This window comes from Pollicipes pollicipes, unplaced genomic scaffold (genome assembly GCF_011947565.3).
Source record: "Pollicipes pollicipes isolate AB1234 unplaced genomic scaffold, Ppol_2.1 Scaffold_1600;HRSCAF=1878_pilon_pilon_pilon, whole genome shotgun sequence".
Classification (NCBI taxonomy): domain Eukaryota; kingdom Metazoa; phylum Arthropoda; class Thecostraca; order Pollicipedomorpha; family Pollicipedidae; genus Pollicipes; species Pollicipes pollicipes.
Window position 1 is genome coordinate 22485533 of NW_023595962.1, and position 23177 is coordinate 22508709.

The 23177-nt window shown below is 52.1% G+C and overlaps 2 protein-coding genes across 2 annotated transcripts; one reads left to right on the top strand and one right to left on the bottom strand.

Annotated features, from left to right (window-relative positions):
- The first annotated feature begins 1373 nt into the window (after positions 1 to 1373).
- On the top strand, positions 1374 to 7052 carry LOC119090705 (chorion peroxidase-like). Its single transcript, XM_037213560.1, has 2 exons — positions 1374 to 1439; positions 4631 to 7052. The coding sequence occupies exons 1-2, from the start codon at positions 1419 to 1421 to the stop codon at positions 6707 to 6709; spliced, it is 2100 nt and encodes a 699-aa protein (XP_037069455.1). The 5' UTR covers positions 1374 to 1418; the 3' UTR covers positions 6710 to 7052.
- Positions 7053 to 13673: 6621 nt separating this feature from the next.
- Positions 13674 to 22932, bottom strand: LOC119091904 (peroxidase). The gene is made up of 7 exons (XM_037214821.1): positions 22836 to 22932; positions 22326 to 22470; positions 20255 to 20441; positions 18340 to 18477; positions 17817 to 17913; positions 17444 to 17545; positions 13674 to 14201 (listed from the first exon to the last, which is right to left on the bottom strand). The coding sequence occupies exons 2-7, from the start codon at positions 22331 to 22333 to the stop codon at positions 14035 to 14037; spliced, it is 699 nt and encodes a 232-aa protein (XP_037070716.1). The 5' UTR covers positions 22334 to 22470; positions 22836 to 22932; the 3' UTR covers positions 13674 to 14034.
- Between the last annotated feature and the right edge of the window lie 245 nt (positions 22933 to 23177).

The following is a 23177-nucleotide window of genomic DNA, read 5'->3' on the forward strand; positions in this document are numbered from 1 at the left end:
TTTGGGCTCCAGCGCCAACGAATTTCTTTGTTTCACTTGGTTTTGTTACTGATGACACACCCTAGTGAGCACGTTTTCCAGAGATAGCGGCTGTCAATTGGCTCTCGACAAATGCCTCGCAGGGTACAATGACATAATCAAACCATGATGCGTGTAGAAGCATGTTTACTCAGCAGAAAATTGTCCTGCTTAGAGCAGTCTTTCCATTCAAAACGTACGCCAATAATTATAACTGAGCTTTCGTCATCATATGCTGATGAGCTTGCTTCATTATCTTCAAGTGTGAGACATTTCCTTTAATATCACTATTGTGTTTTCATCAACAACATTTTTATCTAGAGGTTAATTTTCGTTCTATATTTCAATGTTCTGATAGACGGGACGGATATCTGCATTCACCAGGCAACGATCACCACCAATCCTAAATAACAACATTGTCTTGCTTTCGGTCGCCACTCCGTATAAGTCTTGAACAGTTGGCATAGATCAAGTTGTACACAAGGCAGTACTGATAACTTTGTTCACCGTTGAATGATTAGGGGAAGAAAGAGAGGATAATGGCTTTGTGTTTGATATATACAAATATGTATATAAACATATACACACATATATATATATAATAGAGAGAGAGAGAGAGAGAGAGAGAGAGAGAGAAGAGAGAGAGAGTAGAGAGATGAGAGGAGAGAGAGAGAGAGAGAGAGAGGGAGAGATGAGAGAGAGAGAGAGAGAGAGAGCGAGAGAAGGAGAGAGAGAGAAGAGAGAGAGAGAGAGAGAGAGAGAGAGGAGAGAGAGGAGAGGGAATATATATCCTTCCCCCTGGCTATTCGACGAATAATCCGGCTACCAGTACGCTATGGATGTAGTGGCGCCAGCACCGTCTTATGTACGTGCCACGTTCCTAACACCTACACTGAACAGCTTGCTTAATGATACTTTGGAATTGCATTGCACTAAACGCCACCGGGGTATCCAGCTGAACTTTTTTCCGACGGTCTGCATCCGCAGAGGTTACTGTCATCTTTTAGGAGGCAGGCACCCAGCCCAGACGGAATCCTCAGCACGCGACAGCCGTCGGCTGAGACATCAGGGTGAGTATGACAAGGCCACAGATGGGCTTCCACTTCCGTCTGGCAAAATGTTGCCACCTTAACAGTGAGACTGCATTTTCTGGCCACCCGCAAGCGGTCGTGTCACAAATGTCTTAGATAGCGTTTCACAACGTCGCGTGATACAAAGGCCTGCCATCGGCATGTACAGCAGCTTCTGCTGATGCAGTGGCACATGCTTGTCAGATGTCACTCTCCAAGTGTTTCGCGTCCGTGGTTGTTGTACAAAAGCGCCCATTTGGCGAGACCGGTCAGACTGCAGCAAACTCTGTCGTCTTGTGCCGGTGGGCTGGCTGCTCTGTCGCTCTGAAGATGGTGGCGTCTATATTTCTGGTAAGCTAACTGTATTGCGATTTTAGCAACGAGCCGGGAGAGTTCTTCTCGGAGTGGGGCAGCCCGTAGAATATGAATTAATGCAGGAATTGTGTGTGGGCTGCGTCGGATGATTGCCAACTGACAAGCGTTGGGACTATATTTCAAAACTGACTAACCGAACTGGTTTGGGATGAAGACCGGAAATGTGCACTGACATTTTATGTGGAAATTCCGCGTGATACAATTAGCTGGTATGCATTTCTCGGCGAAATGTTTTTACCACAGTGGTCTGGACCAGATGGGATTTGGTAAGTCAGCCGATAAACCCAGGAATGGCGATAAAATAGCTTCCAAATTTGGGCATGGTCATGAAGATTCTAACTGTAACGTGATTATGTAGCCGACGCTGCAACGTAAAATGCGAGCCTAAAAAATTAACTGGGATCGCATCTGCCGCAGCCGTTGTCCAAAGCCGTTCCTCCTAGAACAAACTAAACATCCTGATGTAAAATACTACCTCTCAGCCCCGACAGATGCAGGACGATAGAAGTGCAGTCACATTCACATATATATATATATATATATATATATATATATATATATATCGATCCTCGCTTCCCAACCTTTCTTCGCACTCACCAAGCAGAGCACCTACAACTTATCCGGCGGGCATTAACTTGGGCGGTGTGAGTGAATTTTGCACTTTCAATTTCGTTGCTTGTACCCGCGCGTTGTTCTCTAGCGCAGCTTGAGCGCAGCAGCCGAGTCCATGACAAACGCATCATATGTTCGTGTCTCGGTCGATCGAAAACTTTAATACCACTTATCAAGGGAATGCTGACTATTCTTTAAACTGATACACATTCATGCCGTCTGCGCAATGCAGATAGAGACCATACCCTTCGCAGCCCGCAACAAACGACCTGGACATGCCGCGCATCTGAGCTTGAAATGTAATAACTTTCGAAAAGGGTGGCCACGTTGTATCTACTTACAGGCCGACAAATGCATCGTGTAAGCCAAAATTCCAACTTGGGCCGTGAATGCACTCAACTATCACCATCCGCTCGAAATTTATTCAACAAACTTTGCCCTCCCGTCTTTTGGTACGTGGCGCAAATGTTTCCATTTTCATTCAACAGCCGTGGCTGTTAATGAATCCCGTTACACCGGTCCCTAAACGCAAGTCCCAAAACACTGACCAGTGCATGCATCGTTGTGCGATAATTAAGACGGAATATTAAAAAAATAGATTAATACGTCAGTGATAAAAATCACAAACACCTTAGTGCCTTATGACCAAGTAGACCTTATGATCCCACATATCCGAGCGTATCGTCTAAACATCGATGCAAGTGGTGGAAAGCTCCGTGCTTAAATTTGATGATGCTCCAAGCGGTTTTGTAGCAATTAAAAACCATCAAATCTTGAATATCTTGCCCAACGCAGATGCAATGTGCCGATACGCTGAAAGAAACAAGGTTCATTCAGCGTGTGTGGAGTGAAGTATGGGAGGTCTACCCTCCACATATAAACACTCGGCCCTTTTGAATTTTGAATTTGAATGGCCCTTTTCCATAATGGACTGATAGGAGGGGAGTAGATGCGATCCCAGTCGCATTCCAGTCGCATATGCTTGCGCGAAAACAGCGGTGGAATAATCTCAATGAGATCTAGTGTCGGTAACACATTTTATCGCATTTTTCTGCGCTGCATGTCCATATTTTCGAAAACATGCCACGTACCGAAACGAAACATACGCAGCCATATTACTCGTTTCAGCCTGAGCACATTGATCTATAGTGTTATGCACGTTTAACATATCAGTGTGATGTGGAGCTCCTTTAATGCAACGGTGTTGACCCATTGCACGCGATCGGGTGATTCGTCGATTGCCGCACCCCGACCGCGCGGACGTGGCTACTCCGCCCACTTTCATGGCGAGGGACTACACCCCAAGTAATGTTCATATCACTGAACCTATGAAGGGGTCACTGGCGGACAGGCCCGAAGTTCGGGTGTCGTTTGACGGGCACGCACCTGTGTTATTAAGCCCACACGGTTTCGTCCCCACCGCTCTATGGCTTCACCCACTAGCCAATAGCTTCAAAAACGGTGCTGTATTTCCGCCACGAAAAGGGTGTATACGGGTGCGGCTTGTGACTTCACCAATCGCCTACACATATTTCTACAGCCACGCACTTGACACGTCAGATGTCTTGGCAGGTGTCCAACGTAGATAAAAAGCTTGTCGTTGTCATCATTAGTTGACCGTGTACGTTCGGGTTAAGAGAGCAGTGTCAACACCTGCGCTCACTTCCTGCAGCAGCTTACCACTGCTGAAGTGGTCACATTCTGCTGGCGTTTGAGGGCTAGTACCAGGCTGCGTGGGACTCACCCTGCGCTGACCTTAATCAGGCTACAGTGCACAGTCTGCTGGTCTTTGCAAATGCCCGTTGTATGCGGTCCTGCCCGTTGCTCCACTGTAATTATCACAGTGTCCGCCTGTGAATGGTGAGACTACAGCGACGACTCATTCAAGAGCATGAGTGATGTTTTGTATTGTGTTGACATACCAACCACCGTTCCAAGGACGATTCGCGCTTGTTTCCGTTTGAAGAGCAAAGGTTTCGGCGACAGCGCCATCCTGACCTCACCGCTTTCCGTGAAACGCACTGGCTATGCACCGCACCCTACGCGATCTCCGAACTCGACACACACTGCTCAGACCTGGGACCGGAAGTCTGCAGTTGACTTGTGTCTACGTGGCGCCGGCGCCGCATAAGTCTGGCCCTATGACGACTGAGCATGGTGTAACCGTCCCTTACTTCCCCTTTCAGCAACCTCCCGCGGTGCGATCGGTGTGCATGTGATGCGATGCAGACCGTCCCTGGCGATGCGACGCGAGTCGTCTCTCGCGCTGCGATGCGGTGGTCTGTCCGATGCGATGCGGCAGAGTCCGCCCCTTGTGATGCGATGCAGTCTACCCCTTGTGACGATGCAGTCTACCCCTTGTGATGCGATGCAGTCTACCCCTTGTGACGATGCAGTCCATCCCTTACGAAACAACGCGGTCTGTTGGAGGTGATGCAGTGCGGTTCGTTCCTTATCATACGGCGCTGTCTGCATCCTGTGATTAATGTGGGCCGCCCCTTATGATGCGATGCTGTCCGTGAGATTCAATGCGATGCGTTCCGTCCCTTCCACAGATGCTGCCGCTACTGCTGACGGTCGCCGCAGACACCGAGCCGGAGCTGCCGCCGTTTCTGACGGTGATGGAGCGTGAGACGGTGGCGATGCCGCCCGACCGGCTGGCGGCGGCGCTGAGCTGGGCAAGGGGTCGGCTGGCCGCGTACCCGGCCGCAACTGCGGCCAAGGCGCCGCGCCATCCGGGCCGCCGCTCGCACTACCACATGTCGCGCCACGACTCGGATTCACGTGTGCAGGCGCTGGCGCACGAAGCGCTCGTCTGGGTAGAGGCGGCGCGAGCGCCGGCCAACCTCAGCGCCGCGCGCACCGACGTCGAGTGCCCGACTGAGCCGGCACCTAGCTGCGACTTTGATGCGCGGTTCCGGCGCCAGGACGGCGCCTGCAACAACCGGCGGAACCCGACCTGGGGCGCCTCCGACACAGCGATCGTGCGTCTCGCCGCTAACACGTACGACGACGGCGTCGACGCGCCGCGCAGCGTGTCGGCGGCGGGCGGCGCGCTGCCGACGGCGCGCAGCGTCAGCGCGGGGACCACTGGCAGCACCGACGACGAGAACACGGCGCTCACGCTCTCCGTCGTCAACTGGGGCCAGTTCATGGACCACGACATCACGCTGTCGCCGGTGCAGCTCGCCGCGCCGGGCGTCGAGCTTGACTGCTGCGTCGATGGTGTCGTCGCTGACGACGCGCACCCACGCTGCCTGCCGATCGACGTGCCAGAGGACGACGCGTTCTACGGGGCGCTGGGCGAGCGCTGCATGGAATTCGCGCGCTCGGTGCCGGCCGTGCCGGCCGGCTGCTCGGCCGGTCCAGCCAATCCTGTCAACGTGCTTACCGCCTTCATCGACGCTAGCAACGTGTACGGGTCTCGCGAGTCGCGCGCGACGCTGGTTCGCGCCGGGGAGGGCGGCCGCCTGCTGATACAGAGAGGCGCACTGCTGCCGCGCGACCCTCCCGGCGTCCAGATCGACACGGAGACGCCCTGCTTCAGCCCCGACCCGGAGGGACGGCCCTGCTTCCTGGCCGGCGACGTGCGCGCCACGGAGCAGAGCGGCCTCGCCACCATGCACACCGTCTGGATGCGCGAGCACAACCGACTCGCACGCGGCCTGGCGCGCGTCAACCCCGAATGGGACGACGAACGGCTCTTCCAGGAGGCGCGCCGCATTGTCGGCGCCGAGATCCAGCACATCACGTACAACGAGTGGCTGCCGCTGCTGGTTGGCGAAGCGTACATGCGGCGCATGCGCATCGGCACGCAGAGACGGGGCTACTCGCGCCGCTACTCGCCCAGGGTCAACCCCAGCATCGCCACCGAGTTCTCAACGGCCGCGTTCCGCGTGGGCCACACGCTGATCCAGGGCGAACTTGAGCTGTACCCTCGCGTCGCCAGCTCCTCGGTCAGCTTGCGCATCAACCTGCGCGACGTGTTCTTCGACCCGACGCTGATCTACGACGGCCGGCTGGACCAGATCGCCATCGGCATGATCACGCAGCATCCGCAGACGTGCGACGCCAACATCGCCGAGGACCTGACCGAGTTCCTCTTCCAGGAGGAGGGCCACGCCTTCGGGCTCGACCTCATCGCGCTGAACGTGCAGCGAGGCCGCGATCACGGCATCGCCACCTACAACACGATGCGCGCGCGGTGCGGCCTGACGCGCGTCACGAGCTTCGCCCAGCTGCTGCGGCAGATTCCAGCCGATGTCGTGCGCCGCCTCCGCAGCGTGTACGCGCACGTCGACGACATCGACCTGTTCGTCGGCGCCGTGTCCGAGCGGCCGGTGCCAGGCGCGGCGGTCGGTCCGACCATTCAATGCATTGTCGGCGACCAGTTCGCACGGCTGCGCTGGGGAGACAACTTCTTCTACGACCTGGGCGGCAGGCCATGGAGCTTCACGCGCGTCCAGCTGGACCAGCTGCGCAGGGTGTCGTGGGCCCGCGTGCTCTGCGACAACATCAGAAGCATCCGCGGCATCCAGCGCAGCGCCTTCCAGGCGGCTGGCCGCGGTAACAGCATCACGGCCTGCCGGAACTTGCCGAGCATGAACCTGCGCGCCTGGGGGTCCGCCAACTGAGGCGACGGCAGCGCTTGGAGGACAGCAGAGGACATCGAGAGGATGATGGACACCGCCAGACATCGAGAGGATGATGGATCGCGCTTTCGTTTATGGGTCGATTCATGTTTCTCCGCCTCGATTATGGGTCATTTTAGTTCAATGTATGCGTTGTGTGCATTTTAGGAAGGTGTGCCTTGCCCTGTTTGCTTACCACGGTTTACGTTTTATGGTTTGGTGGAGCGGTTTTCCGTGCGTTTGCATTCTTTCCTGATTTTACCAACTATCTGCTACTGCCGCTGATAAACAAACACGGCTGTGCACGTGATGATGCGCAACAATATAGTGAACGCAACATAATCAATTTTGTATTGTGTTGAATTCAAAGCGCCCTGCTGGCCAGCCCTGAGCACCGAGGCTATCTCAAGATGGGCTGAAGCTTCTTGAGGTTCCTGAGGTGCATCAGTATGAAGGCATGCATGTTTTCGAAGCTTTCAGTTTGTTTCGATTGGCGAAACACCTCACGTATTAGAGCATGTGCGGACAGCATCGTCGCCTACCAGTGCCAAGCCGACACCACCGGGAGAAGAGCCTTTTGTGGCCCCACCCTCTGGCTCATCTATGACGACGTCCAGATGGTGCCTGTTGAAGCTGGCAGTTATTAGGAACATCGTAGCATCGGTTAAAGGATCGGTCTATGCACTTACACACGTACGCACACGCACACACACACGCACACGCACACGCACACGCACGCGCACGCGCACACGCACACGCACACACACACACACACGCACGCACGCACGCACGCACGCACGCACGCACACACACACACACACACACACACACACACACCACACACACACACACACACACACACACACACACACACACACACACACACGTCTTTGTATCGGCGAGCGCATGTGTGTGTCTTACAAGCAATGCAGAAACATCGGTGGGCATTAACATTCAGTGACAAGCAATGCGATGCTTCCGACAAAAAAAAAAAAAATGGAAACAGCTGTTGTTAATGCCAGTCTACAGCCCTGGGAATGCCTTTATGTGCAGCCATAGACCCATGCCATGTGGTCGATATAAGGATGCTACAGGGGTCGAGCCTCGTCATTTGCATACAGCGCGGTCCTTGGCACCTGCTTGGGACCAGCTGGGGGTAATCTCCACCAGGAGTACTCGGGAAGTGGTAGCAAAGGAATACGGGTTGATATTCACCCCTGTTTTCGTGACACGCCGGGCCATTGGGTATGGGACCATTTGGAATCAAATACGGCCAATAGGTGCGTATTTGAGCCTATTTACAAACGAAATCGTAATATGAGAATTGTTGATACTTTAGACAGGAGCGGCATGGAGACATGGATTAATGTCTTGCTCGCGTTGGGTTTCTGGTTACCAATTATTGAACGTCTGCTTCTCTGCTCACCTCGTTCTGCACTGCCAAGAATTAAATGAACCCCCGATAAATTTGGATTTTTTGCGTTATCTCTTTAAAATTTGGATAGAATTTGAAATGGACGCCCGACACTTTGGTATGTTTATGGGACAGAATCTAGCGTCAGCTGACACTGCTGTACTGTTTGCGTCAGAACGCGTGGCCTGTCGCTCCGAACGCTGGCCCTGCCCAGACGTCACTCGATATGTTGTGGTTAGGGCGGGTGGGAGACATGTACGCTGGTCCCTCGCTGGCAGACGGGCTGACCAGAATGGCATACTTCGGCTGGGCCCGACGGGGAAGGATCAGGCGGGTCATCCGATGGCCTTCCGGCATTGACGAGCAGCACTGGGGAATTGAAGACATAGCTTTTACGCATGACAGACACAGTGTGAGTGTCTGTCTTACACAGTGACAGAGTGTCACATAAATCTCATTAGAACTATAAGGTTATTCGATATGCCCCCGTTTTGACTATCCAATCAGCAATACTCCCACACTGACTCGCAGGACTTCGTCAGTCCACAATGAATGTGATACGCGCTTGGAGGCGATGTTGGGCAAGATGGCCGCAGGGGTTGTTGTTAAGTGGGCTGCCACAACGACTTTTGGCTATCAGACGACCACCGGTGCCTTCAAACGACAATATTGCAGTCTCAGCATCTCAAAGCGTCTCGACCACAAAAGTTCTCGACTTCCACATCCACTGCATATCCTCACAGGGTGGAATAGCTAACCGTCTCTGGGAGTCAAGAGACGAATGTGGAATGTTGTTTACTTTGCAGTCGCGATCGCCACCGCCTTCCACCACGTGGACAACATCTCACCAGCTCCGGAGACCCGTTGCGGCGGCGTGAAAGGCAATGCGCAGGCGCGCGGCTGCGCACACGGCTTCAGAGCGGCGCACCTAGTCAGCTCTGACGTGCTCCGCCCTGCGCGCGCTGCCAGTCGTCGCGCAGACGCCTCTGACACCTCGCGCCGGGCCACGAGCAGCGTGTTCCAACTGAGCCCCCGCTGGTCGGGCCGAATGGTACTCAACTCGCTCCCCCCCCCTCCCCTCCCCGTCGAGTCTCGGCCGCTTGTGTATGTCGACAGTTCGGCTTATTTGCCGACGGAAAGTTTAGAACACCGACGGCACGCATGCGCCAGATTTTGACCACCCGTTACGTTCCATGAGCGGACATGACTACTAGTGGCGCCGCGGCCGACCCTGGTGGCAGGATATTGAACTAGTGTGTTTACCGCAGTGTTGCTGTCTCAGAAGTAAAATTTTGTGTTTGCGCGTACGCCGTGTGCCATGGAGTCATAAATCATCATTTGCTAGTCCATATTTTGGTGCAGAATTTAATTCTTTACATGACGGTATTAAAAATAGTTGTTAAGCTTTGAGCATGTCGTCGCCAAAGTAATTAAATCAGAGCAATGTCACGGGGGTTGCCACGTGCAAACTCAATTGCCGCGCGAAGCGCCCGCGCGGAACATTCAAATAACGCAGCACCAGGTCGTTAAAATATCATATCATTTCATTGCTAGGGCGGATAATGATAGACAATTTAATTCCCCGTTTGATGGTGTTACACATCTCCTGGTGTGATTTAGTGTGTCGTCGCGAATTTCAGTTAAACTAATGGATATCACGGATGTCACCTGCGCGCAGGACGTCCGTGATGTGGCGTGCGCGTATTCTGTCCTTGTCAGTGACAGGACAGTCGTGCGCAGGTCGACGCTTGTCTACAAGTTTTAACATTCATGCATAAATGCAGAAATGTATATGCATGAATGGTTTTATGCATAAACGTGAAAACGGTCAGGTGCAAATGTGTTTGCGCATAAACGTATGCATTAATGTGAGCTGCTTCACTACAAGGATAACGGGGTCCTGGTATCAGCAGCTGATTCAGCAGAACCAGAGAATGTGAAAATTAAAATATGTTCGGCATAGTCACTGCACTTTGCTGCCCCGCCCCCCCCCTCCCCCCCCCCCCCCTTTGCACGTGTCCGAATCTGGTCACGGCGCCGCGTCTGTCCGCGCAGAAAATTGAAGGCCTTATTTCATCAATATGACGCTTAGAATACAGCAAGTGTAACTCAGCACAACCGTAGAATCAACAGACAGCAAAAATCCAGGTTCTGAACGAAAACCAGTAAAAATAACGAGGTTTCTTTATTGCACACAAATCTGAAGGCCAACCATAACAGATGGCGGCGGTGCCGCCGATATCACGACGACCCGCCTACACGCGAGGGCGACACCACGGCTTCGGTGGCTGTCCAGCCCGGTCGCACCATCTTCCATGCGGCTGGGTCACTGGCCGCGTCTCCGTAGAGGCAGCGCTTCCTCGCAGCGCTCTAGCAAGTCTGCCTGCGATGTACAGCCGCCACGGCACACTCATGCATTGGACGCGCCCTTCTTTGACCCACAGAGCAGGTGATTCAGGATCCTTGTTCGCCTCAAAAGGATCTGCTTTGGGGCCTGTTTGAAGTTTGCTGCACTGAAGTATGTTGAGGTCACGAAATGATTTAGTTTTAATTCATTTTGTTGTTCAAAGGTACCTAGGCGACCCACACGTGAATTAATTTCATGACAGTGGTGGCCAAGAATACGAAGATAGGGCGTAAGGGCTCCAGTTCTGCGTTTACGCCACATGGTCACTACCAGCTCATAGCCATGTTCTCTCTCCTTTTCTTTCATCACATCACCCTCCATCACATACTCCTTGTCCTTTCTCATCTTCCCCACCCTTGCAGTGCACTCAGAAGGCACTACTTTATTGGTATCTACCACTGCACTAACACAACGCACATGCCATCCTTGCTGGCGTGTCTCACTATTATTTAGGATAGTGTCCACACTTTTGCCCACAAAATAATGAAGGTCTTTAAACAGAACTGGCACACTGACAGTACACCTTGCTTTTTGCCAAACAGGAAAACAAAGAGCCTTGAAGATTTTGGTGTTTAAAGACTGGGCAACAAGAGCAAGAGATGATTTGATAACTGTATTCTGAGGTGTCCCATAGAACTTCTGGGTGCTGATACTCTTCATCTGAAAAGGATGGAAAATGGTTCAGGAAAAAACAAGCATTAAATGAACATCACTCAGTCACTCTGTACCACATGAGCTGTGAGATGAAAATGGTAGTCATGTTTAAGGTCATGCAGGAGAGCAACTGAAATGCAGTGGAACATGCAATTGACTTGGCATTATGCTCTGTCCAGTATAACATCATTGAAAAGAATGAAGTTAATAAAATTGAAGGAATTAAGAAATGAATAGTGTTTGTCATCAAAATCCAACAGAGTGAAAACTGGAAATGTCACAACACATGGTGATACTTTTGCCATGATACACATGATACCTGATTTTAATTGTCTTTAAAAAACTGGCAGTTCCCATGGATAATCAAACACCAACATAGGTTTGTGTACTGGCCAGAAGAAATGTAGCATTCGGTTGGGTTGGGAAATGCAAGCCTGACACAAGGCTCAGAAGCATGATCATTACAAGGACATTCAGTGGGCAATACTCCCTCAAAAGAGACCAACTTCATCCTACTGCAATGCAGCACTCCGCAAAATGTCAACATACATTGTACAGTGGTACCCAAGGTGCTCAAATGAATAAGGCCTTGTCAAACAGCTGAATGAGGTCAACAATGCAGTCAGCAAAAGGCATCCGCTGAATGGCATGGAGGTAAGATCAATGTGCAGACTGTTTGGTGCATGGGTGTGCCAGCATAGCCCAGACCACGCTGGGCTGAAGATCCTGATGTTTTGTTTGCATATGATCACCATCACAGCATTATGATTTCTTCAGTATTTCTATCAGACTTACTTCCCGCATGGCGAGGTCAGAATTCTGAGGGTTTTTATAGGTGCTGATACCATGGGAAACTTGTGCTAGAAACCTCAGGCTGCATAGTATTGATACTTTTGTCAAACCTGTTAAAAACACTTCCATGCAGTATGCAAAATTATAATTCATGAACATTCATTGCTTATTGGAGGCTATTAACAAGAACAGGCAACAGCTGAATCCCAGTCATTGCTCCTGCATATAAGTGTGCTGCTTCTGAAGCCAGAAGTCAGGTTCAAAAGGATTCAGACGTGTAGACCCTAGAATAATGTACAAGATCAATTTAGTTTTAGATGTGGGCATGACCAGAAAGTGCTGGAATGTAGATTGTTGCCATGCGTATTGGTATTATGATCAGGTGCTGTATGTTGCAAATCAGACATTGCTAGCCTTTATGGTGTAAGCAAATGGAACACTCTCAATGTATGCACATGTTCGTTAATGCAGGCATACAGATATGCTGTTAGGTGTGAGATCCAATTGATGCTTAAAAGAAATTCTCAATTTGGTTTTGTTCGCAAAGATCTTGGTTCATCAAACTAACTGATCTAACCTCATGCAATTCCACGGTAAGTATACCATGTTTTCACCCGTGCAAAAAAATGACGAGGAAGATTGGATGATGCATCAGGGTATCGAAGCAGCATTCACGTGTGACACAATACGCACCTTTCACCCATCTTCGCCAGACACGTCCTTCCTTGCTGCTGAAAAACCATGTCCACACCTCCGACGCGCGAAGCCGGAGCGGCGGGCAACGTTATACAGGACGCGCAAAGCACCCGCCGTTTCAGCGCCAATTATTAGCAACGTCTGTCGCAGGCGCCCCATACTCGTATAAAATGCTGGGAATATATAAACGTCTTGATAATTATTTTCTTTCCTTATGCGCCCCAATGACCGCAGGTATACAGCGTTTGAACCGTAACGCTTTGCGTTGCAGTGGCTTGCTGTGTGCATGGTGTGCATAAATGCATGCATCCAGTGCATGCAATGAGTGTTAATGTGCTCGTCCTCTGAATGTACACTGGACAATACAACACATGTGCACGATGCAGAATATGCGATCTTAGGAGTTGGAAAACATGTCTATACATTAAACGACAGTGAACAGCTTGCTGCCGACAGTGAACACCTTGCTGCCGACAGTGAACAGCTTGCTGCTGACTTTATTTTCGGCTAAACATTGTCGGTGAACTCTGCATGTTATCGTTCAAACAGAGGACTGATCTGTTTAGTCAGTTGGCGGGCGCAGGCAGGAACGCCTGCGGTCACTGCGAGCGCTCCAGCTTGGCAGTAAGAGGTCGTCAGTAGGAAGCAGTATCCGATGCTATCAAGTGCGCGTGGCAAGTGAGTTTCGTCTCGCAGAGACTCTCGTGAGTCACGCGAGGCTCGTGCAATAGTCCGCACGGAGACAACGCTCCGGAGATCGCGACTGGTTTCTCCGACAGACCTGCTCACGTCAACCCGAACTCGTGTCGCGGCACCTCACTCAACACCTGGCAGCATTCCCTACTTTTCTATCCCCTGATGGTGGACGTGGGCGCGTGAAGTATGTTTTGGACGCATGCAGTTATTCATTATACTTACATTTGACGCTGATCAACGGAAAAGCAGCCATTCACGAGCATGTCCATCAGAACGCAACACAAGCGTTCCTCGGGTCGTCTAGGGACTTGAGTTTTCTTGGGGCCAGAATGGGCGAACATCTCATTCAAACTGACTGCACACGTGCAATCTTGGGTGTATTACACACCTCTGCGTAAGTCACAATGCCCGGTGATATCCCGACTACTGCGCCGAATAGTGATATAAACATTATGACGTCTCAAAGCAGGGCATTTGTTTCCAGCGTTCCATTTTGATGCTAATGGTCTGAAAATCATCCGTCTTTGCCATAGCACAAATATCATAGCATATCACATCGCAGGGCATGTCAGGCTGCCCTCCTGTAGCCGTCAGTTTAGCAGAAGACAAACTTCCCTCCAGGCGTACAGCAAGCTCAGATGGTCAGGTTAGCTTCGATCCATCTGCCCTCTAGAAGAGCGCGAGGTTGACGCTGGGCATGTTGTCGCAGTGCTCGACAGGGTTGACGTTTGGGTGTTTCCGGAAGAACGCCAGTCGCTGCACACTCGTGAAGTCGCCGCCCACGTTGTCACAGAGGATGCGAGCCCAGTTGGAGTGCTGCAGCTGCTGCAGTTGACCTGCCGGCCACCGAAGTGATGTCCCATTTCAAGGTCTCTCAGAGCCATATCAGACCTTGTGCTCATCTCCATCATGGCCATCGGTGAGGTGGGACATCTCCATTATGGCCATCGGTAAATCTCCATCACGACTATCGATGAGGTGGGACATCGCCATCATGGCTATCGGTAAGGCAGTACATCTCCATCATGTCCACCGGTAATGCGATACATCGCCACCATGGCTATCGGTTAGGTGGTCATCCACCATGATGGATGACCATGATGGATATATCCATCATGGTCATCGGCAAGGCGGCACATCGCCATCATGACCATCGGTAAGGCGGTACATCTCCATCATGGCTATCGGTGAGGGTGGTATTCACATCTCAGGGCATCATGATATGCCATGTGATTCCTTCGCTGACTTCGTCGCATTCACCTCGCGAAGTAATTCGTCATTAATGCCTAGGTGTCACCCCAACAAAAAACCATTGCAGTACAGACAAGAGTATTAGATTTCAGTTAACCTATGGACTCGTTTTGATATAGTTTATGCAACTGCGTGATTTTAAATCTAAGCAAAAGGCTGTCAATGATTAGGTTTCGTGCCATGTCGATGCCTTCAGGTCAGTGCGGGGAGAGCGTGTCACCTGCGTGAGAGCGTTGCCCGCCCTGGCGACGGCCGGACTACGCACTGCAGGCTGGCACAGGTACGGACAGCCGATGTGATTTACCATGCTTTAAAGGTTATCTGCGATCATCTGTTCAACCACAAGGAAATTTCCCCCCTGTTGGCGGTGCTCCATCGCACGACAGCGGTGCCGTTCGTATCATCAGAGGCGAGCCCCGCAATGGGGCCATGTCAGATGTCCTCAGACGCATCACCAATGTCATCACCTTTGCCAATGGCGAAGCTTTCCTCCCGCCCTCACGGACAAAACGGAGCGCACAGCAGCTGCCCCCCCCCCCCCCACACTCACTGAGAGTCATGTCACGCTTCCCCGTCACACCGTCGAGTGAGTGGGCCGGCCGTCAGCCTCTTCATCCGCCCGTGTCACCCGTCACACCGTCGAGTGAGTGGGCCGGCCGTCAGCCTCTTCATCCGCCCGTGTCACCCGTGTCACCCGTGTGATCGGTCCGCTGCTGGGGTCGGCCGCCTGGACCACGACTGTCACGCGCAGCAGCCTTGTGCTGCCTCACAGTCTAAGGCTCCAGAGTGAGCCTCCGAGAAAAAGACGCATTGGAGCGCCGGGCGACCTTACTGCTGCTGCAGTGGCGAGCCCAGGGGCATGGCTCGGACGTCAGTTAGATGACAGATATGTGGTTTTTGGGTTGCGTGATTAACTGCGAGCCCAGGGGCATGGCTCGGACGTCAGTTAGATGACAGATATGTGGTTTTTGGGTTGCGTGATTAACTGCGAGCCCAGGGACATGGCTCGGACGTCAGTTAGATGACAGATATGTGGTTTTTGGGTTGCGTGGATTAACTGCGAGCCCAGGGGCATGGCTCGATCGTCAGTTAGATGATAGATATGTGGTTTTGGGTTGCGTGATTAACTGCGAGCCCAGGGACATGGCTCGGACGTCAGTTAGATGATAGATATGTGGTTTTTGGGTTGCGTGATTAACTGCGAACCCAGGGACATGGCTCGGACGTCAGTTAGATGATAGATATGTGGTTTTGGGATTGCGTGATTAACTGCTAGCAGTTGTTTAATGGTTTGGTTCAATATTTTGATTGTGCGGGCTCTGGGATGAGGACCCACGCTAACCAGTGTCTGAGGTATGATTCCTGGACCCCCCATCACACACCTGCGAAATTCTTTCTCCAAGGCAGAATTTTGCCACAGAAGTTGAAAATGCCACAATATTCAGCATGGTTCATCATGTTCTCTGGCGCCACCTCACCTTTAACGAGGCAGCCGTCACCGGCCACAAGCCATCCCAGTCCGGGGGAGATCGCGACTGTTTGAACCAACTCAAGTCCACCCTGTCACGGTTGGGTGAAGGAACGCAGGCGCCCCAACTAACCGAGCTATCTGCCCGGACAGTTCGCGGTGCGTACGGGGCATCGATGCTACACAAGGTTACCAGGCAGTCCCAACTCTTTTTCAAAGCATGTCTCTCTGTAACTAACATGACATGAACACGTGTGAGCGTTGGCAATATCTTTGTCTAACTTAAATATGCGCTGTAAGTTTCGATCGAGATGCTAGCAGCAGCATAAAAACTTGGGTAAAGCAAAGACGGGGGCCCGCGTGACATCACTGGAATCTGCGTTGAGCCTTGAATAATCTTATATTGAAACTAAGCCCGAGTCGGAAGCATTTAAATTCTTTCAGTCCAAGCCTGGTTTATGTTCGTCGTCGAACGTCATGTATCATACCCTAAAAGGCGGGGACACGTCATCAGAACCCCACCATTAAACGATGACGCAATGTCACAGAAACGGCCTGGTTTTAAGGCGTCTTAACACGCGCCCAGGTGGTCGGTTGGATACCTTTCGCTCGGGTGGGGTGTCAGTTTGACACCCTGAGACCTCAAAAACTAAAGCAGCTAGAGACCCTAAATTCACAGGGTGTGTTGATCTGTACATGAACTCACTTAGGTGAAAGTTTAAGGTTCCTAGGTTATGACCTTTAAGTATAATAAGGTCAAATTCTAGGCTGGCCTCCAAAGGGCCACTGGAACCTAAATAAGCAAGGGGTCATATGCTCAGCTAGATCAGTAAATTCGTTTGACCCTTTGAAGACCATGGTGACCAACAAAGATAACGCTAGCCGGTATGTTCCTAAAATAAAATGTTAATATGTGCCATTTTAGGTCAGTGACCTATTATGACCTACATTAAGTATCTCAGGATGTATGGCTTAGTCCAACACTCAGTTGTTGGATCAGATTAAGCGATTCCCTAGAAACTGCCTTGGCTGAAACCATGGCCTGAGTTTGACCTGCCATAGGTCAGCGACCTTACAAGGTGCGTTTAATATTTGATGTCAAACGATCCGCTATTTAATTGTCTACAGCCATGTGAAATTCAGCGTGGCTACGCCGCGCCATTCGGAAACCATGCCGCAAAAACCTTTGTGGGGGTCAATTTGTCCCCCACGCGGACGCGTGTTAAATGGAGCGAGTTTTGCCATTGCATTCCCGTCTTCTTACGATGTTTTGTTCGCTTTATCGCCAGCCGTGTGATAACCATGCTACTGACAGCTGACAAATGTTGGCACTTCCGGTGACGTCACCAGTTTGCCTACCGGCTGTGAAACTGCCCGGCTGGCCAGCAAGGTCGTAGAAGAAGCGGTCGCCGTATCGCGACCTCAAGAACTGCTCCGTCAGCAGACAGCGCGCTGTCGGACCTGAGACACGTGACAGCGGTGACGTCAGGGTGACGTAGTATTTCGGCCTTTCGTCAGCATCATACTCATGGGATCGCTCTTTGACAGAAAATTCAGCGATTTCCGACGCCTCCCGCTTGTTCTCACTCAGACCAACCAAAAAAGGGGGCGCATTCCTATCAACTTCGGACGTCAACAGACAAAGTTCGTGACCTTAGGTGACGTCTGAACCTTAGCGGCCTACGCTATACCTGGATTAGGTCTAACCTGATGATGACCTTTGATGACTCACCGATCATGGCGCCTGCCGCCGGCCATTCCATGCTGAGCCCAGCGTAGAGGTCAACATCGTCCCAGTGAACGTACACCCGCTTCAGGCGAGCCATGTTCTGGTCACACACAAGGCTCGCTCAAGGTCAGACTCAATGACACGTGAACACAGTGCTCAAAGACGCGCTCAATGTCACGCTTGTGGCTAAACTCGTCACGTTGAAGGTCACACTCAAGGTCACGTTAAGGGTCATACTCAAGCTCAGGTTGAAGGTGATACTTTCCTTCATACTCAACGTCACGCCAAGACAAAGCTCAAGGATACGCTCAATGCCACGCTCGTGGATATACTTAAGGCCACGGAAGGCCACGATGAAAGTGCTACTCAAGATTGGAAACCCATGAAAACATGAAAACCCTTGAAAACATCGGAGCAGACAGTAATCACTCCAATCACAAACATAATCCACGGCTTTCCGAAACACGTGACAGCGCTTAAGCCTCTCCGCAGCTTCCTCCCGTCAGGAGCCGGAAGCTGCCATCACCTCGGCAGACATGACGGACAGCAAGTCGAACCAGCCGCCGACCGCAATGGCGGTGCACCAATGCAGGACAGGGGTGTACTTGGCGATGCCGTGGTCTCGTCCTCGTTGGATATTCAGCGACACCAGATCCAGGCCAAACTGAAACAGCGACAGGAGCTGGAGCTGGAGCTGTATGTGCAATTTGCCGGAGCACAGGAGTGGGGGGAGGGGAGTCATACAAATAGCTCCGGTCTGTCCAAAGCGGGGTTTTTCCTGAACAATGCGTGTCCCATGCACGAATTCTCACCTTTCTCATTAAAAGCTAACGAACGGATGCTGATTTGGCGTCATCCTGCGGGACATGGCTAGACGAGATTAGGTCAAACTACAACGGAGGCAGTGCCGACTGCGACGGGCTTGTCTACCCTCACCCTGATTCACCCATTGTCATAACGCGGCCTGATAACACGGGGAGAGTGGCGATGCAAACACCCTGCCGCTTCCGAAGGAAGAACAGTGGAGTTTCGCAGGAAGCACCAGTTGATTGGCCAGTGATACAACCAATCCAGTGGCCAGTGAATTGACCAGTGGTACAACCAATCCAGTGGCCAGTGAATTGGCCAGTGGTGCAACCAATCCAGTGGCCGGTGGGTTGGCCAGTGGAACAACCAATCCAGTGGCCAGTGGATTGGCCAGTGGTACAACCCATCCAGTGGCCAGTGGATTGGCAGTGGTACAACCAATCCATTGGCCAGTGGATTAGCCAGTGGCACCAGTGGATCAACAAGATCTCGTGATTGATAATAACCATATGCTGCTAGGTCCAAAATCGACCCCAACGTCAAAACGTCAAACGTCAACGTCAAAGGTCAAACGTCAATTTTTCCCGACGTCGCACTTTTCCAGCTTTACGTCTCCATATTCACCAAATCATTCCATTTAGTCACATGAAGCCTACACAGATATGTGTCTTGTTTAATCTTAGACACATTTGCGGTGTCATGCAGTGTTCCTAAAATGCCGTCACCACTCGAACACCAGAAATCCTGAAGACACGTGTAAAAGCGCGTGCTTTTTGGTGTAAAAGCGCGTGCAATGAATGCTACCTGACTACCGCAATTTTGAGCGTGATTGCACAACATGCCGGAGCGATATCATCAAAAGACTTCATTGGTTGCGGGGAGGGGGGGACATCAACCCCATGCTTCTATCAGGCTGAAGGTTTACTGGTACAGGAGCAATAGTGAATGGCACTGTGCTGGACCAAACAGGAATGGGATGAAATACTCTTCTAGCGGGATAAGATTGGAATGAAGCATGGCCAGAAGCTATTGATGTGGGGCTATTTCGGACCGTAAAGCTGTGACTTGCAGCTGGTAGCATACACGAAACTGAACTCGATAGGTCAGACAATTTGACTGAGGTGACAAGGCGATATTAAATAGAGAAGAGCCGACGGCCATCACCAAACAGTCATTGTCATTCATCTCCACAGCCTGCAGTAAGAAACAGTAAAATGTTCTGACAGTTATCGCTAATCATCAAAACCGTCCCCACGGATCCAAACAGGTTGACAGGCGACGGGCAGCCACGTTCTGTGCAGCCCAAAGACCTCATCGCTGCATTTGATCAAAACAAGCAAACGGCCCGCTGCTCGAGCTGAATACGAGACGTCACTCCGTGCCAGAGCATCTACTACAACACTCGACCTATTTACGAGACTTCGCTTCGTGCCAGAGCATTTACTACAACACTCGCAAGTGTTGCAACACAAACACTTGTTTCAACCTGAACCAGCAAAAATGCAGCAACCCTTTTTGCCTTACGCAAGTAAACCGTAGAAAAAAAAACACCACAAACGGCGTTGCAAACCCAAAACCTTCAAAGACATGCAGCATCGGTGCACCCATCCTGAGGCGCGATGACGTCATCTTACGCAGTCGGTGGAGAACAGCTGGCCGCGGATTTCGCTGGTGAAGTGCTTGTCGAAACCCTGCGGGTTCTGCACTGAGACGCCGCGCGCCAGCCGGATGAAGTGTTGGCTGGAGAGCAGGGAGCTCGGCTCGAAGAACGTCTCACGCAGCAGCTGAGAGGAGGCCACCGCGCCGGAAGCCGAGACGAACCTGTCGTGACGGGAGGTGCACTGGTAAACGAGCGGTCAGGTGCAGGTGCAGTGCCGTACCAGGTGCAGTGCCGTGCCAGTTGTAGTGCAGTGCCAGATGCAGTACCGTACCAGTTGTAGTGCAGTGCCAGGTGCAGTACCGCACAAGGTACAGTACCGTGCCAGGCGCAGTGTCGTGTCAGGCACAGTACCGTGCCAGGTGCAGTGCCGTCCCAGATGCAGTACCGTACCAATTACAGTACCGTGCCAGGAGCACAACCGTGCCAGGTGCAGTACCGCACCAGGTACAGTACAGTGCCAGGTGCAGTGTCGTGCCAGGTGCAGTACAGTGTAAGGTGGCAGTACCGCACCAGGTGCAGTACAATGCCAGGTGCCGGAATGGTGGGGTTTGCGGGGCGCCGGCTGCGCTTGTAAGCAGAGTGGTATCACATGCCGCGAGGGTGGACTGTTCCGTGACCTTTGGCTTTGACCTTCCATGACCGTGCTTTGGGAAGACAGACAAGCGCGGCCGTCATCAGCTCTCTACAGAGAGTGGCTGAGTAAGCAGTGGTGCTGACCGAGAGGGGTGTTGTTCATTTGCCTCCCCCCCCCCCAGCCCCCAGGACCCTAAGCTGTCAGTGTCATGTACGGGCTGGGCTAGTGTCCAGTGTCGTGTCCGAGGCTAGACTGATGTGTGGTACCGTGGCGGAGGCTGGGCTAGTGTACAGTGTCGTGTCCGCGGCTGGACTAGTGTTCAGCGTCGTGTCCGAGGCTGGGCTAGTGACCAGTGTCGTGTCCGAGGCTAGACTGATGTGTGGTATCGTGGCGGAGGCTGGGCTAGTGTCCAGCGTCGTGTCCGCGGCTGGGCTAGTGACCAGTGTCGTGTCCGAGGCTAGACTGATGTGTGGTATCGTGGCGGAGGCTGGGCTAGTGTACAGTGTCGTGTCCGCGGCTGGGCTAGTGTCCAGTGTCGTGTCCGCGGCTGGGCTAGTGACCAGTGTCGTGCCCGAGGCTAGACTGGTGTATGATATCGTGTCGGAGGCTGGGCTGGTCCACAGTGTCACGTCCGCCGCTGGGCTGGTGTCCAATATCGTGTCCGAGGCTGGACTGATGTATGGTATCGTGTCCGGAGCTGGGCTGGTGTCCAGTGTCGTATCCGCGGCTGGGCTAGTGCTCAGTGTCGCGTCCGAGGCTAGACTGATGTGTGGTATCGCTTCGGAGGCTGGGCTGGTGTCCAGCGTCATATCCGAGGCTAGACTGATGCATGGTATCGTGTCGGAGGCTGGGCTGGTGTACAGTGTCTTTCCGCGGCTGGGCTAGTGTCTAGTGTCGTGTCCGAGGCTAGATTGATGTATGATATCGGCGTTGGAGGCTGGGCTGGTGTACAGTGCGGTGTCCGCGGCTGGGCTAGTGTCTAGTGTCGTGTCCGAGGCTAGATTGATGCATGATATCGTGTCGGAGGCTGGGCTGGTGTACAGTGCAGTGTCCGCGGCTGGGCTGGTGTCCAGTGTCGTGTCCGAGGCTAGACTGATGTATGGTATCGTGTCGGAGGCTGGGCTGGTGTCCAGGGTCGTGTCCTAGGGTAGGGGATTCCATACGCCCAGACACGATGCGAGGTTATGATGCGTTTCAGGCTGCCGTAGTCAGAACAGTTGAACGCTTAACTCAGACACATGCCATTGGTAAGTTTATCTAGTGGATTAACGTCATGGTGATAGGCGAAATGTGGGATGATCTGTGGCGATGCCTTGAACCAGCACTATTCCTCACAATCGCGGTGACCGCCACTCCACACCAGCACCGTGCTTCCACAACTGCCACTGCCGCACAACCACTGTGCTTCCATGACCAAACTCTTCTTTATAACTACGGCCCACAGAACTGCACTCCACCGGCAGTCACTCACTGGACCATGTTCTGTATGAGGGAGTGCAGTCGGAAGCCCGCGCTGGCGAAGACGTTGGCGATGCTAGGGTTGAGGAGTGGCAGGTAGGCGCTGGAGTGGCCGTCAAGAGTGGTCCGAATGCCGACAGAGTGCGCGAACGAGTATCCTGGGGACGACAGCAAACGTGGCGCCCTCTGCTGCGTCGCGGTGGGAGGGAGGGGGGGGGGGGGGGGGGGGAGCCTGTCACGGTCCATTGCTTCATACAGCTTCTGTGATCATTCGTATGGTGGGCTACAGCGCCGAGAGTGGTCTCAGCTGCTTAGTTATCACTGAGCTAAAACAGATTCTTCACCGAAATGTTTGAATCTCTTAAAAAACGCCAGAAGCTATGGTATAGAAAGTGTCGCCATGGATCGCTGAAACCATGAACCACGTAAGCGATTCTACCTCTTTATTTTTTCCAATGGCTACAAAATTTGTCCAACAAAGCTCATCATGCAAAAAAACAGGGGCATCAGAGGAGATCATCACCGAGAAGAGCTGGCAGCCACTCGTTGTAAGAGATGTGCTGGTACTGGGCGATGACAATGCGTCTGGTGCGCTGGAAAATCTCCTCGTCCGAAGCATGCAGATAGCTAAAAATCAGAAGCCAGTGACAGTTTTCAATCCCCAAAAAGTAGCCAACCCAAGTAGCGTTTTGATCGTTTCCCTCCTAAGTACATGCGCTGAAATGGACTTAGTTTGACTTGGTATTATTCTGTGCATCATTGATGACTAGCGACACATCAACGAATTTGAGCATTTTCGACCAATGAACGATTCATTTAGAAGCTAATCTTTTTCCCTGTTTACCCTCCTGAACATATGTTCATA